The 25,000-nt window shown below is 46.0% G+C and overlaps 1 protein-coding gene across 3 annotated transcripts in view; it reads right to left on the bottom strand.

Annotated features, from left to right (window-relative positions):
• The window catches only part of ush2a (Usher syndrome 2A (autosomal recessive, mild)), a 436,139-nt gene that overhangs the window by 257,028 nt on the left and 154,111 nt on the right, over positions 1 to 25,000 (bottom strand). For all 3 annotated transcript variants that reach the window (XM_045714834.1, XM_045714836.1, XM_045714830.1), the window contains 4 exons: positions 24,399 to 24,543; positions 10,628 to 10,734; positions 10,336 to 10,459; positions 2,928 to 3,058 (listed from right to left, as the gene is read on the bottom strand). In XM_045714834.1, coding sequence (XP_045570790.1) covers positions 2,928 to 3,058; positions 10,336 to 10,459; positions 10,628 to 10,734; positions 24,399 to 24,543 — 507 coding nt within the window. The remainder of the gene's footprint in view (positions 1 to 2,927; positions 3,059 to 10,335; positions 10,460 to 10,627; positions 10,735 to 24,398; positions 24,544 to 25,000) is intronic.

Raw genomic sequence — 25,000 nt, 5'->3', positions numbered from 1 at the left:
GACGTGAGACACATTTAATAGAAGTACTGAACCGTTTTTCATGTTCTAGTATCGAAGAAGTAGTTTCGTTATACCGTGCAACAATACTGAACACTCCTAGAACCGATGAATCCCCCTCTGTCTTCTCTGGAATAATAGAGAAAAGGGTTAGGTGTGTGTGGGAGCCCCACCGCCCCCTCACTCTTTAATAAAGTGTATTTGGGAGTGAAAGCTGATGGAGATAGCTATGCCCACTTCCGGTGGCAAGATAAAGAGCACTTATCCAAAGTGCTGCCCCACACATAAGGCTGCCATTAGGGGAGTCAGCCCAGGTGACCTTGGGGGGTTGAACCCAATCTCTTACTGTATAGAGAACACAGGGGGGAATTTACTTTGCTAGGGTGGGTTACCACACACAAACAAATACACACATGCACACACACACACACACACACACACACACACTATAAAACTATCTGGTGGAATGTACATTATGGCTAGCAAGTGAAAATGTGTCTGGAAAATGTTTTGTCTTGAAGACAGCGTTATTTGCTTTAACTCTAGTGTTCCATTTGCATTTGTGGGGCACACAAAGTTCAAATAACAGACACATCTCAACATCAAATGTTCAGAGGACACTGTGTGAATCAGGCCTTCATGATCGAATTGCTGTAAAGAAACCACTACTAAACGCCACCAATAAGAAGACTTGCTTGGGCCAAGAAAAGCGAGCAATTTGGATGAGTCCATATTTTAGATTTTGGTTCCAACCACCGTGTCTTTCTGAGACGCAGTGTAGGTGAACGGATGATCTCCGCATGTGTGGTTCCCACCGTGAAGCATGGAGGAGGAGGTGTGATGGTGTGGGGGTGCTTTGCTGGTGTCACTGTCTGTGATTTATTTAGAATTCAAGGCACACTTAACCAACATGGCTACCACAGCATTCTGCAGCGATACGCCATCCCATCTGGTTTGCACTTAGTGAGACTATCATTTGTTTTTCAACAGGACAATGACCCAACACACCTCCACACTGTGTAAGGGCTATTTGACCAAGAAGGAGAGTGATGGAGTGCTGCATCAGATGACCTGGCCTCCACAATCACCCGACCTCAACCCAATTTAGATGGTTTGGGATGAGTTGGACTGCAAAGTGAAGGAAAAGCAGCCAACAAGTGCTCAGCATATGTGGGAACTCCTTCAAGACTGTTGGAAAAGCATTCCAGGTGAAGCTGTTTGAGAGAATGCCAAGAGTGTGCAAAGGTGTCATCAAGGCAAAGGGTGGCTTCTTTGAACAATCTAAAATCTAAAATACATTTTGATTTGTTTAACACTTTTTTAGTTACTACATAATTCCATATGTTATTTCATAGTTGTGATGTCTACAATGTACAAAATAGTAAAAATATTGAATGAGTAGTTGTGTCTAAACTTTTGACTGGTACTATATATGGAGCAATTTAGCAATTAGGATTTGATATCTGTAATGGTTATGTAATAAATGAGGCATTGTTGCGCACTGCTGGCATATAGATAAATGCGCACATATTTTCCAGTGCGGGCCTTGTGTTCCAAAATAGATGAGATTTTACATTAGCGTATTCGAGTACTCCAAAAAAAAATCATATGCGTACTCATGTGAGTACAGTCAAAGAATGTACATGCCCATCCCTATTGTGGACTTCTGTTAGAAACATACTTCTCTTTGTTACTTGCTACAACATTCAGTTCAGAGCAAGGCCTGGATTCAATCAAAGGCACATTCTCATCATACGCACTGCAATGCGTACAGTATATCGTCATTTACAGTAAACACACTCAAACATAAATGACCTTTAAAGGTCAAGTGCAGAGTGATTGTCAACAATCAATCATATATAGCTGGGGGCAGAGCCGTGTCATATTCCACACAGATTCCCAGTGCTCCCTAACCAGGGTTTAAAGAGACAACAGTAACTCGAGAGGAGAGGCATGGTTAGTGATAGCTCTAACACTACAGTAGCTAAACATCCCTCTATGAGACTATGTTTCATAAAATGCTCATTAATTCCATCATTAGAAAGTGTGTGTGTGTGGTGGTGGTGGGGGGAGCATACCAGTTTCCTGTGTCACGCCAAATTAGGTCCCCCGTGGTGGTAATCCCATTAGGCCTGTTGAATTGGCTAATGGGGGAACTAATGGGGGAGCTATCAGGGGACATTAATCGACTGCGACACCACTTCTAGTGTTAATTACCGAACTAGCCTAACTAAATGTGTTTGGAAATGCTGCTGCGTAGCTGGACAAGGAAGAGGTCCTTATTGCGTGTGTGTGTGTGTGCTTGCATATTTCCGTGCGTGTGTGGTGTGTGAGGGTGGTTAAGGTGGAGGAGAGATAGTTGGTGGTCTGACGGACGCTCGCGTGAAATCATCTGCCATCACCGCTTTCATCATAAGAGCAATTGAGTCGAGTGTGTGTGTGTCTGTAGCCTAATGAGCTAGCGATTGGTATGCACGTGCCGTGACTGCAGGGAAGGAGTTCATTGGAGGCTGACACACTTTGAAAGTTTCTCTTGAATGAAGGAACTAAGGGGAGGTTGCCGATAGGACTTATCAGATGAAGATGTCACAATGTTTCCCTCAACGGAACACAATGTGGGTTTAATAAGTCACAGGAATATGAAAATCATCAGTGACTCAACTGGAAACCTGGAATTCAGACAGGAAATCTAATTTTACTTTCCTCAGTAATCAGTTTTTTCCCTCTTACTAAAACATCTGTTATCAGACAACAGTTATTGGGATACACTTATTTTTTTATACACAAATAATATACTGGCTATCTATTCTATAGTGTCACACACAGAAGAAACACCTGAAATGTGAAGGTTGAGGGTACTTTAATCTGGCTATGTTTGTAGTTTACCTGTGGGTCGAACCGGACGGACGGACATGTTTGTAGTTTATTACCTGTGGGTCAAACAGGAAGTAGGGGCGTCCATTGCGGATCTGCAGAGCCAGGTACTCCTCTTGGTTTCCAGGAGACACAGCACAGAGGAGCAGGCCGTCTGATGCTCGCGTTCTAAAACTCAACCGGAGCCCTGGAGGAGGGGGGAGGAGAGAGGAAAAAAGGAGGAGAAGAAGAGATGTATATATTAGAGCGTGTGAAATCCTTCATTAGGAGATAAAAGGTGATCTGTGCCTGTGTCGAAGGGTTTAGAGTGTGTCCCAGTGGACTCCTCACACACTCCTCTCTACATCCCGCCACAATCCACCTATGTGTGTGTGTGTGTGTGTGTGTGTGTGTGTAATGTATGTATGTGTACATCTCCTAAACCCACTTCCCCTGAGCCCCCATGTACGGCCTCAAGTCAGGAAAAAGCATCCTGCTTTGAAGCCCCCAGATGGGTATTCATGTCTCCATTTGAGTGTGTGTGAGTGTGTGTGTGTGTGTATGCGCGCATGTGTGTGTTCAATCCAATGTCTCCATTAGGACTCCAGGGGAGCACTGGATGCTCAGGCTAAACACATCTCCTCTGGTCTAATCTCTGACTGGTCTTTGTGTGTTAATCTGATAATCTGTACTTAATCTGGGGAGGTAGAGCTGGAGCTCTCTAAGGCACGTCTAACTCCCTCTAACCTGACAGGAGACTCCCGGAAGATAACTCTATCTCTCTCTATCTCTCTCCTTCCCGCCGTCTCCATCCCTCTATCCCTGCTTTAGATCCCAAACTCGGATACAGGGATAGAGAGACACAGGGATAGAGGGATGGAGGGAACACCCTCGGAATTCTGAGCTCGGCCTCTTTGGGAAAGTTGTCAGTGTGGGAATTTCAAAGGAACTGGGAGACCGATTACGAGTGGCGTTAAACACAATGTGATGGATTCAGAAACTTCTGAAACAGAAATAAGACTGAAAAAGAATGAACAAATCCTCAAAACGAACAGAATAAAGTACTATCTTATCTTATATTAAAAGAGGTCAGCATGCAGTAACCATAAAGTGCTGAATTGAAACAAATAAAAATACTGTATATGAACTCACATCCCAGTTAACACACGTGCCATCCATCTGTGATCTTGTCATCAGGGACACGAGAGGGGCCATGACAGATATGTGACGTAAAGTTAGCCCACTTCAACCTCTCTCTCTTCATTTCCCTTGATCTCCTTCCTCCCATCTCTCTTTCTCCTTCCGCCCGTCTCTCTCTCTCCTTCCGCCCATCTCTCTCTCCTTCCGCCCATTTCTCTCTCTCCTTCCGCCCATCTCTCTCTCCTTCCGCCCATTTCTCTCTCTCCTTCTGCCCATCTTTCATTCTCTCTCTCTCTCCTTCCGCCAAACTCTCTCTCTCTCTCCTTCCACCCATCTCTCTCTCTCCTTCCACCCATTTCTCTCTTTCCTTCTGCCCATCTCGCTCTCTCTCTCTCACTTCCCAGAGAGGATGTTGGCACTCCCTGTATAAACCTCCATAGAGAGGAGTACTGCTGATTTCCAGTGGGGGATTATTCACAGATCGAGTGGGGAGGTGGTGTCTTTTTGTGGGGAGGAGGACATTTGTTTTGTATTTGTTCCCGACTGGCAGGACAGTTTTCTGTCCTGGGTGGGTGATGTACAGGGCTAGGCTTGGGGCTGACTATAGACCTATACGTTGGAGGACCTAGGTTCAGCGTTGTGAACAGGCAGAGGGACTGTTTAGCTAATTACTTGTTGGTGCAGGCGAAGATGGCAGTATGGAAAAACAGGATGCATTTGTGCCTTAAATTGGCCAAAAATGTAGTTAAAAAATCTCTCTTTCTCCCTCTACATCTCTCAATCTCTCTCTGACATTAAGAGCAGAAATGATGAGGTCTCCGTATAAGAGCATTACATCAGAGCGATAGTGTTTGTAGTCTTGATAGATGGGACACATCAGAGCCTCTTGAGGAAGACGATACAGTACATGACAGATAGGTGATGCTAACAAAGCCTGTTTTAACCTGGTGACGCTAGAGTAGTCAATCTGGGAACACCCTCTCTCTCTCTCTCTCCATCCCTTCACCCCCCCTCTCCATCTCTCTTTGACTTTACAATCTTTTACAGCATTGGGTTAAATCAGGGTCACACAGAGGGATTCTCGGTAGTCTTAAAGAAATCTACTTGGAAACCAACCTATACACCTCACACACATGGTTTTGGGCTTAACAAAAAGAAGACACCTGTACCATGTCAGATTTTTGTTGTTTAAGTTTTATTATTCATGAAAAATATGAATAATATTCCACCCATGAGGCCAAATGGCTCTTTTGGTCATTGACTGCAGGAAAGGGCTACCTTAGCTTGCGTTAACCCTAATGTAGGTAGAGCAGTCCACTAGGGAATAGACCTCCTACCACTACTGAAGACACTGGCAGTAGGGACATAGACATGTCTTAGACAGACACTCATATGGACTCATGGAGACTCACTGTCCTTGGAGCAGACATGCAAACATCCTTAGAGTGTTGCGACGGTGATAGACCTGAAGGAAATCCTCCTTCAACAGAAATAGTTGTTGTTGTTAGTCACAACCCACACAATGAAATGCCATTTACTGAAACAAGCAATGCTGTGAGTTGGTGTGACTGCAGTTGAGCTGTACACTCTTGTACGGATGTTGTTTTGAGTACTGTAAGGCTGTTGATACTATTGTTTGTGTGTACATGCGTGTGTGTGTGTGTATGCATTTATTCAAGGTATTGATGGATATTAGTAATAATGACACAGCTTTATTTTAGAAGCTATGTAAGTTTGCTGTCGGCTATCGGCTGTCGGCTGTCTGCTGTCGGCTGTTTGCTGTCTGCTGTCGGCTGTCTGCTGTCTGCTGTCGGCTGTCGGCTGTCGGCTGTCTGCTGTCGGCTGTCGGCTGTCTGCTGTCGGCTGTCGGCTGTCTGCTGTCGGCTGTCGGCTGTCGGCTGTCGGCTGTCGACTATCGGCTGTCGGCTGTTTGCTGTCTGCTGTCGGCTGTCTGCTGTCTGCTGTCGGCTGTCGGCTGTCTGCTGTCGGCTGTCGGCTGTCGACTATCGGCTGTCGGCTGTCTGCTGTTTGCTGTTGGCTATTGGCTGTTTGCGTGCCTGTTTGTTCATGGATGTTTATGAAAGCTGTGTGCTCAGCAGTCTCTCCTCTCTCCCAGTTGTGCTCAGCTCTTTCTGATGACAGCTCGCTACTTCAGGTTCAACACACTTCACATGGTCATCCTGCCCAGTCCATCCATCCTCCAGGACAGCCAGAGAGGGAAGAGAGACCCTCGTGGGAGACACCATAGAGACTAGGCTGACTACTCAGCTCTCTGCAGGCAGGACCACGGGGCTCTGTGGAAACCCCAGCAGGAGTACCTCAGCAATAGGGAGACCCCAGGGGAGACCATACTGTACATTCACTCTCAAGTAGGATTCACCAGACTGTAGAGACATGTTGGACCACTCAGTCAGAAGTCTGTTCTGGCCACTCAGTGATGTGCTGTACCAGGGGCTCTTAGGAGTGTCCAGCTGGGATAGCCCAGAGAGAGAGAGAGAGAGCAAGAGAGAGAGAGAGAGAGAGAGAGAGAGAGAGAGAGAGAGAGAGAGACTGCCCTAGGAGACCAGAGCGACTTACTTGACCACTCAGTGACGGAGGCAGCTGACCACTCTCTAGCTGGGACACCTTGAGGGGTGAGGCCCCCATGAGACCTGCGTCCGGTTTTACTTAAGGGGTTTTACTTAAGGGGTTTTATGTAACCGGGCACTGTTCCTAACCTGACAGTCTTAAGGGATCTGAGTAGAGTTATGTACAGTTTATGTGTGTACAGGCAGACATGCCTGTTGTAATGTTGTAGACTCAACATTCTGAGATAAAGGCTGTATGGATATAGGACTGACTAATGTGGAGGTTGTTTTAATAAGGATTTATAGATATCAGAACTGGTACAGTGAACAGTGTTTTATAATCATAACAGAGAGAACTTGACACAATTCTAGAGTCAAACCCTTTCCAATGCCTCATACACAAAACAATCATATTTTCTCAGCAGAATCCATCCTCCTACTTCCCTGGTCTTTATTCCCTGGTCTCTATTCCCTGGTCTCTATTCCCTGGTCTTTATTCCCTGGTCTTTATTCCCTGGTCTCTATTCCCTGGTCACTATTCCCTGGTCTCTATTCCCTGGTCTCTATTCCCTGGTCTCTATCCCCTGGTCTCTATTCCCTGGTCTTTATTCCCTGGTCTCTATTCCCTGGTCTTTATTCCCTGGTCTCTATTCCCTGGTCTCTATTCCCTGGTCTCTATTCCCTGGTCTCTATTCCCTGGTCTTTATTCCCTGGTCTCTATTCCCTGGTCTCTATTCCCTGGTCTTTATTCCCTGGTCTCTATTCCCTGGTCTCTATTCCCTGGTCTCTATTCCCTGGTCTTTATTCCCTGGTCTCTATTCCCTGGTCTCTATTCCCTGGTCTTTATTCCCTGGTCTCTATTCCCTGGTCTCTATTCCCTGGTCTTTATTCCCTGGTCTCTATTCCCTGGACTCTATTCCCTGGTCTCTATTCCCTGGTCTCTATTCCCTGGTCTTTATTCCCTGGTCTCTATTCCCTTGTCTCTATTCCCTGGTCTCTATTCCCTGGTCTCTATCCCCTGGTCTCTATTCCCTGGTCTCTATTCCCTGTTCTTTATTCCCTGGTCTCTATTCCCTGGTCTCTATTCCCTGGTCTTTATTCCCTGGTCTTTTGTTGAGCACTATTTTATTTGTCATGACGCCAAACAAACAGGGTCTGCCTGGTGTAATCTAGTCAGAACATCCCGCGGATCACTCCAGTCATGTTAGCGTGGCGCTAGCATTAATCAGCCCAGTCGTATTAATGAGAGAGCGGCTAGCGCTAATTACCGCCATAGATTCTGCAGCAGCCCATTAAATATACAAATGACAGAGCTAAAGAGCCCAGCCTCTCCTGATTAATCTTTAAATGGAGAAAAACTAATGATGTCTGTAAAGTTTTCCCTCCACTTTGCCTCCGTGCCGACACCGCACGGCAATCAATCAAATTAATTAAGGAAAATAATTTGAATCATTTAACATTTCTTCCGCGCGCTACGATAGAGTGTGTAGAGTGAGGATACATTATTCCTTTCTCTTTTTTGTTTCTTATTTACACACCGTTTTTGATTTAGTTAATTTCAGTACAGTTCAAATCTTTGGGATTTGTCTGGTTAAAAAACAGATTCCAATCACATTCATATTCATGCAAAAGGGTTAGGTCTAGTTTTTTTAATGTATAAAAAACGTCTCTAAATGGATGAATCCATTAAGGAAACCTGCACTCATCTCTCAGGCATTGATTTCATAGCGAAAAGGCTTCCTTGATTGGAGCCCAGATTTAGCATAAAGCACATTGACCTCTCAAAGACAAGTGGCATACATCCACTCGACTCCATGTCCCCTGAAAACGCAAGAATACACATAAACTAAATGAGCAAATTATGGAAAAATGAAAACAACACGTTATTAATATTCTAAAATAGATTGTAAAATAGATTGTAAAATAGTGCATTAGGTTAATGGGAAGAGAGGATGATGAGTGATTTGAGACAGAAAGCCCATCAGGCTGCAGGTTAGCATTGATGAGTCCCACCATCGGATCAATCTGCCGTACAGACGGTGCATTTCAAATCCTTTTTTTATTTGATTTGTTTGGTGCTGCGTGCGCCTCCGCAGATATAATTGGATGTAGGGTATGAGGTTAGTATTGATTGTGGAAAGGGATGGTTATGGCAAAAACACCTAGATGATAGTGAATACATCCTGTTTATGCCAATGATTTGATCCATTAACCTCTACCTATCTACATCTCTGGTCTTTTATCATAGCCTGTAAAAAAACGCTCACGACTGTTAAGGCAGCCGTTCCACACACCTTGACAAGATCATCTAGAAGCATTTTTAGAAGTATATTTTCTGGAGACTTTTGTTCTTCCAATAAAACAAAAACACACACACACACACACACACACACACACACACACACACACACACACACACACACACACACACACACACACACACTGAGTGCAAGGAAGCGATGGCTGTGTGGAGAGAGCAATCCCAAACAGAGCTAATCTGGGAGTGTGTGAGGTGATTGTTCTGGTTTGTGCTTCTGCCTCCTTCATTAGGGTGGGTGTGAGTGTGTGTGTGTGTGTATGCACTTGTATGTGTATGGGTTTGTGGTTTTGCGCGCATGTGCGCTTATGTGTGTGTGTGTGTGTGTGTGTGTGTGTGTGTGTGTGTGTGTGTGTGTGTGTGTGTGTGTGTGTGTGTGTGTGTAATGGCGTGGGGCCCAAGGACGAGACTCCTTTTCTGACTGTGGCCATTGATCAATTAGCGGCAGCAGGACTGAAGCCTGGTCCTGATTTATAAAGATTTATCCTGCGTCATAATTGAAGGAGAAAAGGGGAAATAGCTGCTAGACGTTAATAGAGTTAAGGGCAGATGGCCGTGCATCTCCACACCAGGCTAGGTCAGCAGGTTCTACCATTAGTTTACTTTACTTTATGATATGCAGGCTGGATAATGTCCTACACTGCAGAGGGACTAAGGAGTGACTGGTGGTCTATTCATACAAATACAGACAGATTTCTCTGATAGTTTACTGGACCTGTAGAACTAGGGAGGGGAGAGATGCTGAACGTGAGGTCTAATAGTGAACACTGTGCTGGAGACACACGCACGCACACACACACGCACACGCACACACACACAGTCTGCTAAGGTGATGCCACAGTGTGCCAGATTTTACCGTGAGTAAAGATTTGGGCATGTGAGGAGAAAATCTAAGTAAAAACAATATATTACAAATCCCTCAAACAAGGAAGGAGAAAACAAGTCAATAATGGTAAATGAAGGCTTTTCATCATCCACCTGTAACATTGCTGGGTGAATCAACCGGATGCTTTGGTAGCGAATCTATTTGATTAGCATAAGAGCCAATTAAAACATATATAATATAATTTAAACAAATGGCCGACGGGATGTTTTGGTTGGGTTTGCAGATGAAGCAGAACATGTTTTGATTTGGAGCTCAGTTCTCCAATTATGTGAGTAAACACTGTTGTAATTGTCCTCCGTCTCATGTGGAAGTCATTCCCTTAGCTGGGACTCTTCCACAGTCTTTCTTCAGTCTGAACAAATACACAACAACACTAAACAAATGATAAACTAGATGTATTTTTATGTGTTTTATAATGTACCAACTATTCATTTAGCTGTGCTCTTACACAAAGATGGAGATACACCAATATTACTGTGTGTGTGTGTGTGTGTGTGTGTGTGTGTGTGTGTGTGTGTGTGTGTGTGTGTGTGTGTGTGTGTGTGTGTGTGTGTGCATCTACAGTCGCCACGTACCTGTGAAGTCGCTGTTGACCGGTAGTGTGTCACTGGGGAACCGGTGGTAACCGTTGCCGGGAAACCTCGCCCCCCTAACGACGAGGTCACGGGGGTCAGAGAGAGAGAGGTCGGTTCGCTCCACCTGATGGAGTTCAGGTTCAAATGTAACAGTAGAAGTTACTCTCTGGGTTTGATTACATAGGCTCTATAACAGCAAGACGAGACGTGACACAACGTGGAAGTATCACAACAGATATGTACGTACAAATATGTTTTAAAGGAATTTAAACAATAATGTCCCCAGACAGACCTGGTAGAGTGGTGGGGGTCCGTGGGGCTGAGAGGGGGGGTCCCAGGTCACCTCCATCAGTGTCCCATGTACTGGCCTCAACCTGGGGGGAGCGAGACCTGCTGGAGCTAGAGAGGGGAGGGAGGGGAGAGAGAGTAAAGAGATAATGGTTAAAGTGGAGGAGAAGAAAAGTAACTACCTTGTACAAAGCCTGCAACAAGAGGAGGGTACATGTATGCTGCTTTTAAGTACTTTCATTTGTAGATCTATGCAGAATTACAAATGCTCTTAAACGGGTGTGTTGTTCTCCTAGACAAAGACTCCCTTACAGCAATTATCCATCTCAGAGAGTCTGCTAGTCTGACAACAGGTTAAACCGATAAAATAACTAAACGAGTGGAGAGATGGAGGGTTATAAAAGATAGCTGTGCATTAACATTCATCTAAGCGTCATGCATGTGCTGTGGTTTAGATGGTCCCACGTACGAGCTAGAGGAGTGAATTATCCAGGAGTGACACCTTCGCACACACACGCATGCACACACACACACACGGATGCACACACACGCGGATGCACGCACTCACTGACACACACACACACACACACACACACACACACACGCATGCACACACACACACACGCGGATGCACACACACACACGCGGATGCACGCACTCACTGACACACACACACACACACACACACACACACACACACACACACGCACGCACACACACGCGGATGCCCGCACTCACTGACACACACACACACACACACACACACACACACACACACACACACACACACACACACACACACACACACACACACACACACACACACACACACACACACACACACACACAGCCTAATAAAGCTGGTAAATGGGAGGTGGATGTCTTGTCTTCCCAGCCCATCTCAGTCTAGGCACCATAAATGACAGGCAATCAATAACCATAGAGTCTATATAATGGAAACTCTGATATCATTAAAAAATTATTCCCTCTCCTTTAATAGGATTTTTGTGAAGCCTCTGTGGAACATTTATCTTTTATTTTACCCCTCAGAACATACGCTAGAGAGAGATATGTTACGTGTTTTTTCTTTACTATAGAATCTGCAAGTAGGACAGTGTCTCCAGCATTTGGTTCAGTGGCTGGTCGCATTTAAACATCTTCAGTGATTTCTCCCTTTACTTATCACAACATTTTGTTGCATTAAAGTGGGATTTAAATTAATTTAATTGTGGGTTTTTTGCTCATTGATCTACACAAAATACTCCATAATATTAACGTATTTTTTACATTTAATTAACTCAAATGTTGTTGCAAAAGTATTAATCCCTTTTCATTAAGAATCCTAAATAAGCCTAAGTATTGAATTTCAAGCACAGATTAAACTACAAAGACCAGCTTTTCGAAAGCCTCATAAAGAATGGCAGTGATTGGTAGATGGGTAACAATAACAAATCAGACAGTGATTATCTCTTTAAGCATGGTCAAGTTAATAATTATGCTGTGGATGATGTATTAAACCACACAGACACATGAAAGATACATGTTTTGGAATATTTGTATTCTTTATATTTGTATTCTACTTTTCATTCTGTCATGTTGGTTATTATTGTGGTGTAACTACAATCTTGTTGATCCATCCTTAGTTTTTTCCCTTCACAGACAATCAGCTCTGTAGCTGTTTTAAAATCACCACTGGTCTCATGGTGACGTCCCTGAGCAGTTTCCTTCCTGTCCTGCAGCTCAGTTCAGAAGGATGGCAACAAGGCACTAAAGTTATACTGCAAAAAAAACCATTGAAAAGGAATAAATGTTTTGGCCTAAATGCTAAGCCTTATATTTGGGGCAAATCCCACACAGCTGTCACGTCCTGACCAGCAGATGGAGCTAGTGTTTTAGTTTTGGGGTCAGGACGTGGCATGTTTGTGTTGGTTAAATGTTGGGTGGATGATTGGGACTTCCAATTGAAGGCAGGTGTGTATAGTTGCCTTTGATTGGAAGTCCTATATAGGTGTGTGTGTTTGTCTTTGGGGTTGTGGGGAATTGTTCTGTGCTTAGCCGTGTGCCTAGTCAGACTGTTATTGTGGTGTTATTGTTTTCCTGTGGATGCCTTACTGGAGTCTATTAAAGTATGAGTATTCACAGTCTCGCTGCGCCTTCGGCCTCTTCTCTCCAGTACGACATTTTCAAGGATGAGTACAACTTATTTTATGACAGAATTCCCCACCAACAAAGGACCAAGCAGCGGAAGAAGGCTGGCGAGGTAAGGGAGACCGAGAGGCACCCTCAAGAATTTTTTTAGGGGGGGGCACAAGGGCTGTTTGACGGGGCAAGAGCTGCCCGCCAGTCAACAGTCGCCAGAGCTGCCCGCCAGTCAACAGTCGTCACCAGAGCTGCCCGCCAGTCAACAGTCGTCAGAGCTGCCCGCCAGTCAACAGTCGTCAGAGCTGCCCGCCAGTCAACAGTCGTCAGAGCTGCCCGCCAGTCAACAGTCGCCAGAGAGGTCAGACTGCGCTGAACTGCCGGAGTGGCCAGACTGCGCTGAACTGCCGGAGTGGCCAGACTGCGCTGAACTGCCGGAGTGGCCAGACTGCGCTGAACTGCCGGAGTGGCCAGACTGCGCTGAACTGCCGGAGTGGCCAGACTGCGCTGAACTGCCGGAGTGGCCAGACTGCCCTGAACTGCCGGAGTGGCCAGACTGCCCTGAACTGCCGGAGTGGCCAGACTGCCCTGAACTGCCGGAGTGGCCAGACTGCCCTGAACTGCCGGAGTGGCCAGACTGCCCTGACCTGCCGGAGTGGCCAGACTGCCCTGACCTGCCGGAGTGGCCAGACTGCCCTGACCTGCCGGAGTGGCCAGACTGCCCTGACCTGCCGGAGTGGCCAGACTGCCCTGACCTGCCGGAGTGGCCAGACTGCCCTGACCGTCCCGAGTGGCCAGACTGTCCCCCGGCCCAGCCCGAGGGGCCCTCCTGTCCCCCGGCCCAGCCCGAGGGGCCCTCCTGTCCCCCGGCCCAGCCCGAGGGGCCCTCCTGTCCCCCGGCCCAGCCCGAGGGGCCCTCCTGTCCTCCGGCCCAGCACGAGTGGTCCGTCTGCCAGGGTCAGCCCAAGTGGCCCATCTGCCCGGCGCAGCTAGCGGCGCCACCGAAGTGGGCTACGCCGACGGTGGAGCAAGGTCCACGCCCTGCACCTGAGCCACCTCCAGGATAGGTGGGTTGGGGAGGGAGGGTGTAGCACAGTGCCGTCGGTGACGGCAGCCACCCTCCCTTCCCTCCCTTATTGTTTTAGGGTTATTGTTTATGGGTTTTGTGTTGGGTTTTTTTGTTGGTAGGTGCATTCCGGGGTCTGCACCTTGAGGGGGGGGGGGGGTACTGTCAGTGATTGGTAGATGGGTAACAATAACAAATCAGACAGTGATTATCTCTTTAAGCATGGTCAAGTTAATAATTATGCTGTGGATGATGTATTAAACCACACAGACACATGAAAGATACATGTTTTGGAATATTTGTATTCTTTATATTTGTATTCTACTTTTCATTCTGTCATGTTGGTTATTATTGTGGTGTAACTACAATCTTGTTGATCCATCCTTAGTTTTTTCCCTTCACAGACAATCAGCTCTGTAGCTGTTTTAAAATCACCACTGGTCTCATGGTGACGTCCCTGAGCAGTTTCCTTCCTGTCCTGCAGCTCAGTTCAGAAGGATGGCAACAAGGCACTAAAGTTATACTGCAAAAAAACCATTGAAAAGGAATAAATGTTTTGGCCTAAATGCTAAGCCTTATATTTGGGGCAAATCCCACACAGCTGTCACGTCCTGACCAGCAGATGGAGCTAGTGTTTTAGTTTTGGGGTCAGGACGTGGCATGTTTGTGTTGGTTAAATGTTGGGTGGATGATTGGGACTTCCAATTGAAGGCAGGTGTGTATAGTTGCCTTTGATTGGAAGTCCTATATAGGTGTGTGTGTTTGTCTTTGGGGTTGTGGGGAATTGTTCTGTGCTTAGCCGTGTGCCTAGTCAGACTGTTATTGTGGTGTTATTGTTTTCCTGTGGATGCCTTACTGGAGTCTATTAAAGTATGAGTATTCACAGTCTCGCTGCGCCTTGGTCCTCTTCTCTCCAGTACGACATTTTCAAGGATGAGTACAACTTATTTTATGACACAGCACAGCACTGAGTAACTGCCTCCTTATTATCAAGCATAGTGGTGGCTGCATCATGTTATGGGTATGCTTGACATCGGTAAAGATTGGGGAGTTTTTTAGGATAAAAAGAAATGGGATGGAGCCAAGCACAGGCATTATCCTAGAGGAAAACCTGCTTCAGTCTGCTTTACACCAGACACTGGGAGATGAATTCAACTTTCAGCAGGACAATAACCTACAACACCAAGCCAAATCTACACTTGAGTTGCTTACCAAGAAGACAGTGAATGTTTCCGAGTGGCCAAGTTAAAGTTTTGACTTAAATCTGCGTGAAAATCTATGTCAAGACTTGAAAATTGCTGTCTAACCAAGATCCTCAAAACCTTTAGGGCTTCAGAGCTTTAGGGCTGTCCCCGACTAAAAAAAGTAATCGTGTTCTTTTGACCAATCGATTGGTCGAAATGTTGAAACTTATTTTTCCATATATACAGTAGACAGACAGTGTAAAAAACACTTAATGAATAAGTGTAACAGAGAGTCTGTTCTAACGAGATACAAAAAATAAAGCCTTTATTACACCAGACTAAAAACAGTTGCATGCATTTATTTATTGTTTAGGCGAATTATTCAAAGCTTCCTTTTGTTACTTAATTAAAAAATGAAAATACTTGATAGCATTTCAGAGCATGCATGTCTCGTAGGCTGTGTGATGGCATGAACGAATGATTGATTGATACAGTAACTTATATATTGAAATATAGGCCTAAGTAAGTTACGGTATTAAGACTAAAGAAGAGTCACTTCTAAGCCTCCAGCTCGATGGTTATACAAGGATACTATACAAAGACCACTAATGATAACAACATGACTTATTATTATAATGATGATGATCATAACAGTAACAGTAAGAAGGAGACCAAGAAAAGAGAGGCTATATGAGCGACAGCTACGTGCATATTATGAGTGACAAACAGGTGTTGTTAGATTACATGAGGCTTGGTGCTCACAGAATCAGTAGGCTGTTAAACAAACACTCAAATAGGCAACAAAAGAAAGATCTGTCTTATTTATGTAGATATATATGGATGATTTATAAAGCCAGGCACATTGAACAGTTAGGATATTGACTTTAGACCTAATTAAGTTGGGGTTTCCCCTCTCCTAAATTTTCTTAGAGAATTAGGCTAAGGCAAGGGCTGTTTCCTTGTTCCTGCTGCTGCTGCCTCCGCCACATTGTTCTCAATCCCAATATGCTGGTTAACTTTGCTATTATGCATAAAGCAACATAGGGAAAGGCAGCAATTCTACGGTGTACTGAAGATTGTGTTTCAGAACCGCGGACAGCGACCTTATCCAACGAGGGAGAAAGCGCATTTCTTATAAAATGATATGAGATTTATTGGTGCTGCACCATTATTTCTACATAATATAACCATATACAATTTCAGTATCACCTGTCTTGTGACGGACTCCATCCCTGTGGCCTCCGCCATGGATTAGTCCACTCAGACAGGCATGAATCAGACAGGTGTCTTGAGCACCATGAAAAAAAATGTTTTTGCAACTGCTCAACTAAAGAAATCTCAGTCAACCAACAGCCTATTGACCAAACAATCAACTAGTCAACTAAATGGGGTCAGCCCTACAGAGCTTGAAGAATTTCTTAAAGAATAATGGGCTTTGTGTGTGTGTGTGTGTGTGTGTGTGTGTGTATGTGAGTGACTACTGTGCGATGCTAATATGCTGCCATGTATTTACCACGAGGCAGCCACATAAGGGTTGATAAAAGCCACTTGGTCTCTCCTCCTGTCATCCTCTCTGTCCCCTCTCCACTCGATGACGCTCCGACAACAAGGTTAACAGTCCAACACTAAGGTTAATATTGCCTTCAACATGTTAATGAAGCAGCTAAATCACCACAGCGCTCCCAGGACACACACACACACACACACACACACACACACACACACACACACACACACACACACACGCTTCTGGGGAAGAATTATCAGGCCCGGAGGAGTGTTTTGTGTTTTTACACTAGCCGACATCCTTTATGGGCCTTCAGATCATCCCCGGTCTAAATGCACTGTAATACCGCTGAAATATATCTCTGGAGCAGCACAACTATTGATTTACACATAATTATCCCCAGGCTTCCTGAGGAGAGAAATATGCATAGCAGGGTTCACGTCAATGTGCCGTGTGTGTGTGTGTGTGTGTGTGTGTGTGTGGTAGGGGCTGGCTAGGCTTGTAGAGCAAGTCTTTATGGATGTAAGATACATAAAACATTAACGCCAGCAACTGCTTCACAATCCAACCTGATCAATACCATGTGTCTGCTCTGGTGGAGAGAGTCTGCTCTGGTGGAGAGTCTGCTCTGGTGGAGAGTCTGCTCTGGTGGTGAAAGTCTGCTCTGGTGGAGTCTGCTCTGGTGGAGAGAGTCTGCTCTGGTGGAGAGTCTGCTCTGGTGGAGAGTCTGCTCTGGTGGAGAGTCTGCTCTGGTGGAGAGTCTGCTCTGGTGGAGAGTCTGCTATGGTGGAGAGTCTGCTATGGTGGAGAGTCTGCTCTGGTGGAAAGTCTGCTCTGGTGGAAAGTCTGCTCTGGTGGAGAGTCTGCTCTGGTGGAGAGTCTGCTCTGGTGGAGAGTCTGTTCTGGTGGTGAGAGTCTGCTCTGGTGGAAAGTCTGCTCTGGTGGAGAGACTGCTCTGGTGGTGAGTCTGCTCTGGTGGAGAGTCTGCTCTGGTGGAGAGTCTTCTCTGGTGGTGGAGAGTCTGCTCTGGTGGAGAGTCTGCTCTAGTGGAGAGAGTCTGCTCTGGTGGAGAGTCTGCTCTGGTGGAGAGAGTCTGCTCTGGTGGTGAGAGTCTGCTCTGGTGGAGAGTCTGCTCTGGTGGAGAGAGTCTGCTCTGGTGGAGAGAGTCTGCTCTGGTGGAGAGAGTCTGCTCTGGTGGAGAGTCTGCTCTGGTGGAGAGAGTCTGCTCTGGTGGTGAGTCTGCTCTGGTGGAGAGTCTGCTCTGGTGGAGAGAGTCTGCTCTGGTGGAGAGAGTCTGCTCTGGTGGAGAGTCTGCTCTGGTGGAGAGTCTGCTCTGGTGGAGAGAGTCTGCTCTGGTGTTGAGAGTCTGCTCTGGTGGTGAGAGTCTGCTCTGGTGGAGAGAGTCTGCTCTGGTGGAGAGTCTGCTCTGGTGGAGAGAGTCTGCTCTGGTGGAGAGTCTGCTCTGGTGGAGAGAGTCTGCTCTGGTGAAGTGCTGTGGACTTTACACACACAGACTCACACACGCATATGCAGACAGCCTTACATCTTTCTTCCTCCTAATTTCATTCATTTTTAGATTTAGAGTTACATAAGGAAATGTAATCTGGTGAAATTCCTTTAAATATGTATGAGAAATTCTTAATTATGTGCAAAACACACTTTACATAAGGGAGACACGGAATGTTTCCACTGAAAGTTGGAGGGAGTGAAGAAGAAATGAAGCGAGAGAGAAAGAGAGAGAGAGAGAGGAGAGAGAGAGAGAGAGACAGAGAGGGAGAGAGATGGAGAGAGAGAGAGAGGGAGAGAGAGAGGGGGGGTGAGCAATGCTCTTTCTTCTCCTCTGTCTGCCTTCTTATCCCAGAGTGCTTTGGGACATGCCAAAATAATGTTCTAAGCCGTAACCATTAAGGCCCTACTTACTGTTTACACACCACACCCCACAACTCACTCCTCTCTAAGACCAATTAGGTTCATTTACTGTGGGTGGATGTGTGTATTGACAGAATCTAATAGAATTTGAGTGAGATAAAAGCATCTAAGCAGATGCTGTCTCCTCCGCCTGGACAGATGGTTATTCTGTGTAATGGTGTGTCTGGGTAATAGTGATGTGGATTGTGTGTCTAAACAGTCGTAACAAAACCTGAGTAAAGGATGGATAAATGGCTATCATCAACATTAAGGTCTGGCACAAGACAATCACAACATGGATAATGGCACAGACAGTCTTGGATGCTCCAAACCAACAGGTTGGGTTTGTTTGTCTGTCTGTGTGTGTGTGAGTGTGTGTGTATTCGTTTGTCTGTGTGTGTTAGTTTGTGTGAACGGGAAGTTTTGATCAGACAATTAGTGCAGAATCGTCTAACTACATTTCATTCTTCAGAGTCTAAGCCGTTGACGGGGTCATACTCTGTAGCGATTGTAGCATGTAAATCTTGGTGGGCCAAACTCCCCAAAATGATTTTAGATGCATGCCAGCAAAGACACTACACAACACTAAACAATACATTAATTGCACTATAACGGTGACAAACGGTGGCTACAAACTGTTAGGGCCTACATAAAGCTGTCACAACAGCAGTCCCAACACCTTACCACTGCTACACCTGGATATCAGCAGAGCCTTGTCTGGCAGCAAAACAGTTTATTCAGCCTCATTTACTGACTTTAAAAAAACATAGTTGATATGGCTGACTTGCTTTAACAAATGTGGTTTCTACTGACAACTGAGATGTACAAACTATGGCATAAGCGGATAAGAGGCAATCCGTAATTTTGATTAAGACATTAATGAGCGAGCGACGACGGACGTAGTCAATATATGTCACGACTTCCACCGAAGTCGGTCCCTCTCCTTGTTTGGGCGGCATTCGGCGGTCGACGTCACCGGCCTTCTAGCCATCGCCGATCCACTTTTCATTTTCCATTTGTTTTGTCCTTGTCTTACACACCTGGTTTCACTCCCCCAATTACTTGTTCATTATTTAACCCTCTGTTTCCCCATGTTTGTTTGTGAGTGATTGTTTGTACGTAATACGGTCTGTTATTGTGGGCTAGATTATTGCGTTCTATTATTGATTCTTTGAGTAAATTACGTTTATTACTGATATCTGCTGTCCTGCGCCTGACTCCTCTACACCAGCTACACACAGGCTTATTACAATATAACTACAGTTGAAGTCAGAAGTTTACATACACCTTAGCCAAATACATTTAAACTCAGTTTTTCACAATTCCTTAGGTCAGTTAGGATCACCACTTTATTTTAACAATGTGAAATGTCAGAATAATAGTAGAGAGAATGATTTATTTCAGCTTTTATTTCTTTCAACACATTCCCAGTGTGTCAGAAGTTTACATACACTCAATTAGTATTTGGTAGCAATGCCTTTAAATTGTTTAACTTGGGTCAAATGTTTTGGGTAGCCTTCCACAAGTTTCCCACAATGAGTTGGGTGAATTTTGGCCCATTTCTCCTGACAGAGCTGGTGTAACTGAGTCAGGTTTGTAGGCCTCCTTGCTCGCACAAGCTTTTTCAGTTCTGCCCACAAATATTGTATAGGATTGAGGTCAGGGCTTTGTGATGGCCACTACAATACCTTGACTTTGTTGTCCTTAAGCCCTTTTTCCACAACTGTGGAAGTATGCTTGGGTCATTGTCCATTTGGAAGTCCCATTTGCGACCAAGCAATAACTTCCTGACTGATGTCTTGAGATGTTGCTTCAATATATCCACCAAATTTTCCTCCTCATGATGCCATCTTTTTTGTGAAGTGCACCAGTCCCTCCTGCAGCAAAGCACCCCCACAACATGATGCTGCCACCCCTGTGCTTCATGGTTGGGATGGTGTTCTTCGGCTTGCAAGCCTCCCCCTTTTTCCTCCAAACATAACGATGGTCATTATGGCCAAACAGTTATATTTTTGTTTCATCAGACCAGAGGACATTTCTCCAAAAAGTACGATCTTTGTCCCCATGTGCAGTTGCAAACCATAGTCTGGATTTTTTATGGCGGTTTTGGAGCAGTGGCTTCTTCCTTGCTGAGCGGCCTTTCAGGTTATGTCGATATAGGACTCATTTTACTGTGGATATAGATACTTTTGTACCTGTTCATCTCTAGGAGACAGAACGCGTCTCCTTCCTGAGCGGTATGACGGCTGTGTGGTCCCATGGTGTTTATACTTGCATACTATTGTTTGTATAGATGAATGTGGTACCTTCAGGCATTTGGAAATTGCTCCTAAGGATGAACCAGACTTGTGGAGGTCTACAATTTTTTTCGGAGGTCTTGGCTGATTTCTTTTGATTTTCCCATGATGTCAAGCAAGGTAGGCCTTGAAATACATCCACAGGTACACCTCCAATTGACTCAAATAATGGCAATTAGCCTATCAGAAGCTTCTAAAGCCAGGACATAATTTTCTTGAATTTTCCAAGCTGTTTAAAGGCACAGTCAACTTAGTGTATGTAAACTTCTGACCCACTGGAATTGTGATACAGTGAAATAATCTTTCTGTAAACAATTTTTGTAAAAATTACTTGTGTCATGCACAAAGTAGATGTCGTAACCGACTTGCCAAAACTATAGTTTTAAATGTTATGTAGTGGTTGAAAAACAAGTTTTAATGACTCCAACCGAAGTGTATGTAAACTTCCGACTTCAACTGTACGTGTTCAGCACTTTTGAAATGTACAGCGACAGAATGCAGAACACGGGCTGCTCTTACAATATTTTCCCTGTACACAAAGTCAGAACCGTAGGATAAATAAATGTAGAAAACAGTATTAGTAACCACGTGGTAGTGAGAGTCTCATCTTTCCATAGAGGGGTCATATTCGTTTTGTAGGCCAAACCATTCGGACACTACAGATGTTTTTGTGAGAAGATTATCGGGATGTCTCATGGTCTGACAAACAGCTCTATCTCTGTCACCTTTCACCCCAGATGCAGACGGATTTTGATCTGGATTTTTTCATTTTGTTACTTAGATTGACGCACCAGTGCATCAATCGAGTCAAGGAGGTTAAGGCTGTTGAACAATAGATATAAACATGTTCATTCATATGGGGTGATTTTGTGACTGTACAATTTAAAACACAAAAAATGCCACATAATCTAGATTTCTACATTTAAAAGCCTTGGAATCATTTAAAAGAAGTCAAAGCTATTATTTTTCAAGACCACAGAGAATTCAAAACTTTGGAATATGCCGTACAAACGCCAACAAGTTGATATATATTAATATGTTAAAGCATGCTGTATTCCTGCACCTGAGAGAAACACATTCTCACATCTTCGAGATGTAAACAAAACACACAAACAAAGTAACAAACGGAACAGAAATGGACCAAACGGTGAACATGTGTGAGCATATGGATGAATATGTGTGCGGGTCGTGTGTGTCATACCGGACCATATGTTAGAGCTGTGCGGCGGCACTGTGTGTGTGTGTGTGTGTGTGTGTGTGTGTGTGTGTGTGTGTGTGTGTGTGCCCATCACACAAAGCTGATCAATTAGAGCTCGTCTCACGCCCAGTGATATGTGTCTCAGTTATTAAAGGAGGCTAATTCATCCTACTTCCATATTGGTTATAAATCTACGGCAGTGGCCCGCACACACGTGTGTGTGACAGAATGTGTGTGAGTAACAGTGTGTGTGTGACTGTGTGTGTGTATGATTCATGGCCAACAGGCCACATTTTTCTCCTTGTAATTAACAGTAAATAGTTTTTACTGCCGTGTACAATGAATTTCCCCCCTGGTTACATCAGTGTCTCGACTGGTATACTGAGTGAGTGAATTTAGTGAGTTAGTGAGCGCATGTGTGTGTGTGTGTGAGTGCGTGCATGCGTGATTGAGTGCATGTATGTGTGAGTGTGTGTGAGTGATTGTGTGTGTGAGTGTGTGTGGTCCTGACATAAGAGGGACGGGTTAGAGTCGTAAAGTGATTTCAGGGTGGAGAGAGAGAGAATATGAAGACCTGACCATAGAAGAAAAAGTGAGAACATTCTCTCTCCATTTGTTTTTCTCTTCCCTCTCCCTCACTCTCTTCCTCACCCTCTCCCTCACTCTCTTCCTCACCCTCTTCCTCACCCTCTTCCTCACCCTCTTCCCTCTCCCTCACTCTCTTCCTCACCCTCTTCCCTCTCCCTCACTCTCTTCCTTCTCCTTCACTCTCTTTCTCACCCTCTCCCTCACCCTCTTCCTCACCCTCTTCCTCACCCTCTTCCCTCACCCTCTTCCTCACCCTCTTCCCTGTCCCTCACTCTCTTTCCTCTCCCTCATTCTCTTCCCTCTCCCTCCCTCCCTGTCTTCCCTCTCCCTCACTCTCTTCCCTCTCCCTCCCTGTCTTCCCTCTCCCTCACACTCTTCCCTCTCCCTCACTCTCTTCCCTCTCCCTCACTCTCTTCCATCTCCCTCCCTGTCTTCCCTATCCCTCCCTGTCTTCCCTCTCCCTCCCTGTCTTCCCTCTCCCTCCCTGTCTTCCCTATCCCTCCCTGTCTTCCCTCCCCCTCACTCTCTTCCCTCTCCCTCCCTGTCTTCCCTCTCCCTCCCTGTCTTCCCTATCCCTCCCTGTCTTCCCTCCCCCTCCCTCTCTTCCCTCTCCCTCCCTCCCTGTCTTCCCTCTCCCTCACTCTCTTCCCTCTCCCTCCCTGTCTTCCCTCTCCCTCACACTCTTCCCTCTCCCTCACTCTCTTCCATCTCCCTCCCTGTCTTCCCTCTCCCTCCCGCTCTTCCCTCTCCCTCCCTGTCTTCCCTCTCCCTCCCTGTCTTCCCTATCCCTCCCTGTCTTCCCTCTCTTCCCTCTCCCTCCCTCCCTGTCTTCCCTCTCCCTCACTCTCTTCCCTCTCCCTCCCTGTCTTCCCTCTCCCTCACACTCTTCCCTCTCCCTCACTCTCTTCCCTCTCCCTCACTCTCTTCCATCTCCCTCCCTGTCTTCCCTCTCCCTCCCGCTCTTCCCTCTCCCTCCCTCTCTTCCCTATCCCTCCCTGTCTTCCCTCTCCCTCCCTCTCTTCCCTCCCCCTCACTCTCTTCCCTCTCCCTCCCTCTCTTCCCTCTCCCTCCCTCTCTTCCCTCTCCCTCCCTCTCTTCCCTCTCCCTCACTCTCTTCCATCTCCCTCCCTGTCTTCCCTCTCCCTCCCGCTCTTCCCTCTCCCTCCCTCTCTTCCCTCCCCCTCACTCTCTTCCCTCTCCCTCCCTCTCTTCCCTATCCCTCCCTGTCTTCCCTCTCCCTCCCTCTCTTCCCTCTCCCTCACTCTCTTCCCTCTCCCTCCCTCTCTTCCATCTCCCTCCCTGTCTTCCCTCTCCCTCCCGCTCTTCCCTCTCCCTCCCTCTCTTCCCTATCCCTCCCTGTCTTCCCTCTCCCTCCCGCTCTTCCCTCTCCCTCACTCTCTTCCCTATCCCTCCCTGTCTTCCCTCTCCCTCCCTCTCTTCCCTCTCCCTCCCTCTCTTCCCTATCCCTCCCTGTCTTCCCTCTCCCTCCCTCTCTTCCCTCTCCCTCACTTTCTTCTTTGCTTCTTCACTCTGTCTCTATTTCTTTCTTTCTCTTTTTCCTTTTTCTCTCCCTTCTTTGTTTTCTTTCCATCCCCCTCTCTCATCCAGAGGTAGTTAGTTCCCTGACAGACACATTCCATTTTGTATCTTAATATGTAACTGACCTGCTATTCTACACCTCCATAACTGGGACAATACATACATGTGGTCAGGTTTAACCAGCAACACCATGACACTGTATGGGAGTATAGCAGTACTGCTGGAGTATACTGGAGAATTTCTGAGTAGTGTGGTATAAATAAATAAATAATTGGATGATATTTATCTCTGGTGTTATAATGAGTGGGTTACCAGTTGTGTTCAGTGTGTGTGTGTGTGTGTGTGTTACCTGTAGGTAGTGTTCGTCCGGAGGCAGGCAGGCTGGTCACACAGCCCAGTGAGGTACACAGAGTCACAGTGAAGTCATATCTCCTGTAGGCCTCTAGTCCTTCTGCTAGATACACACGCTCTGATGGACTGGCTACATACAGCACCTGCGACAAGAAAGACACACACACACACACACACACAGAGGATCAGAGTGACGTTATAGGCCCCCTACACTGTATGGCTCAGTTGGTAGAGCATGGGGCTCAGTTGGTAGAGCATGGAGCTCAGTTGGTAGAGCATGGAGCTCAGTTGGTAGAGCATGGAGCTCAGGTGGTAGAGCATGGAGCTCAGTTGGTAGAGCATGGAGCTCAGTTGGTAGAGCATGGAGCTCAGGTGGTAGAGCATGGAGCTCAGGTGGTAGAGCATGGAGCTCAGGTGGTAGAGCATGGAGCTCAGTTGGTAAAGCATGGAGCTCAGGTGGTAGAGCATGGAGGTCAGTTGGTAGAGCATGGGGCTCAGTTGGTAGAGCATGGGGCTCAGTTGGTAGAGCATGGGGCTCAGGTGATAGAGCATGGAGCTCAGTTGGTAGAGCATGGAGCTCAGTTGGTAGAGCATGGAGCT

Source organism: Salmo salar, chromosome ssa01 (assembly GCF_905237065.1).
Source record: "Salmo salar chromosome ssa01, Ssal_v3.1, whole genome shotgun sequence".
In the NCBI taxonomy this organism is placed as follows: domain Eukaryota; kingdom Metazoa; phylum Chordata; class Actinopteri; order Salmoniformes; family Salmonidae; genus Salmo; species Salmo salar.
The sequence above is the reverse complement of the archived record's forward strand: the minus strand, read 5'-3'. Positions and strand labels throughout refer to the sequence as shown.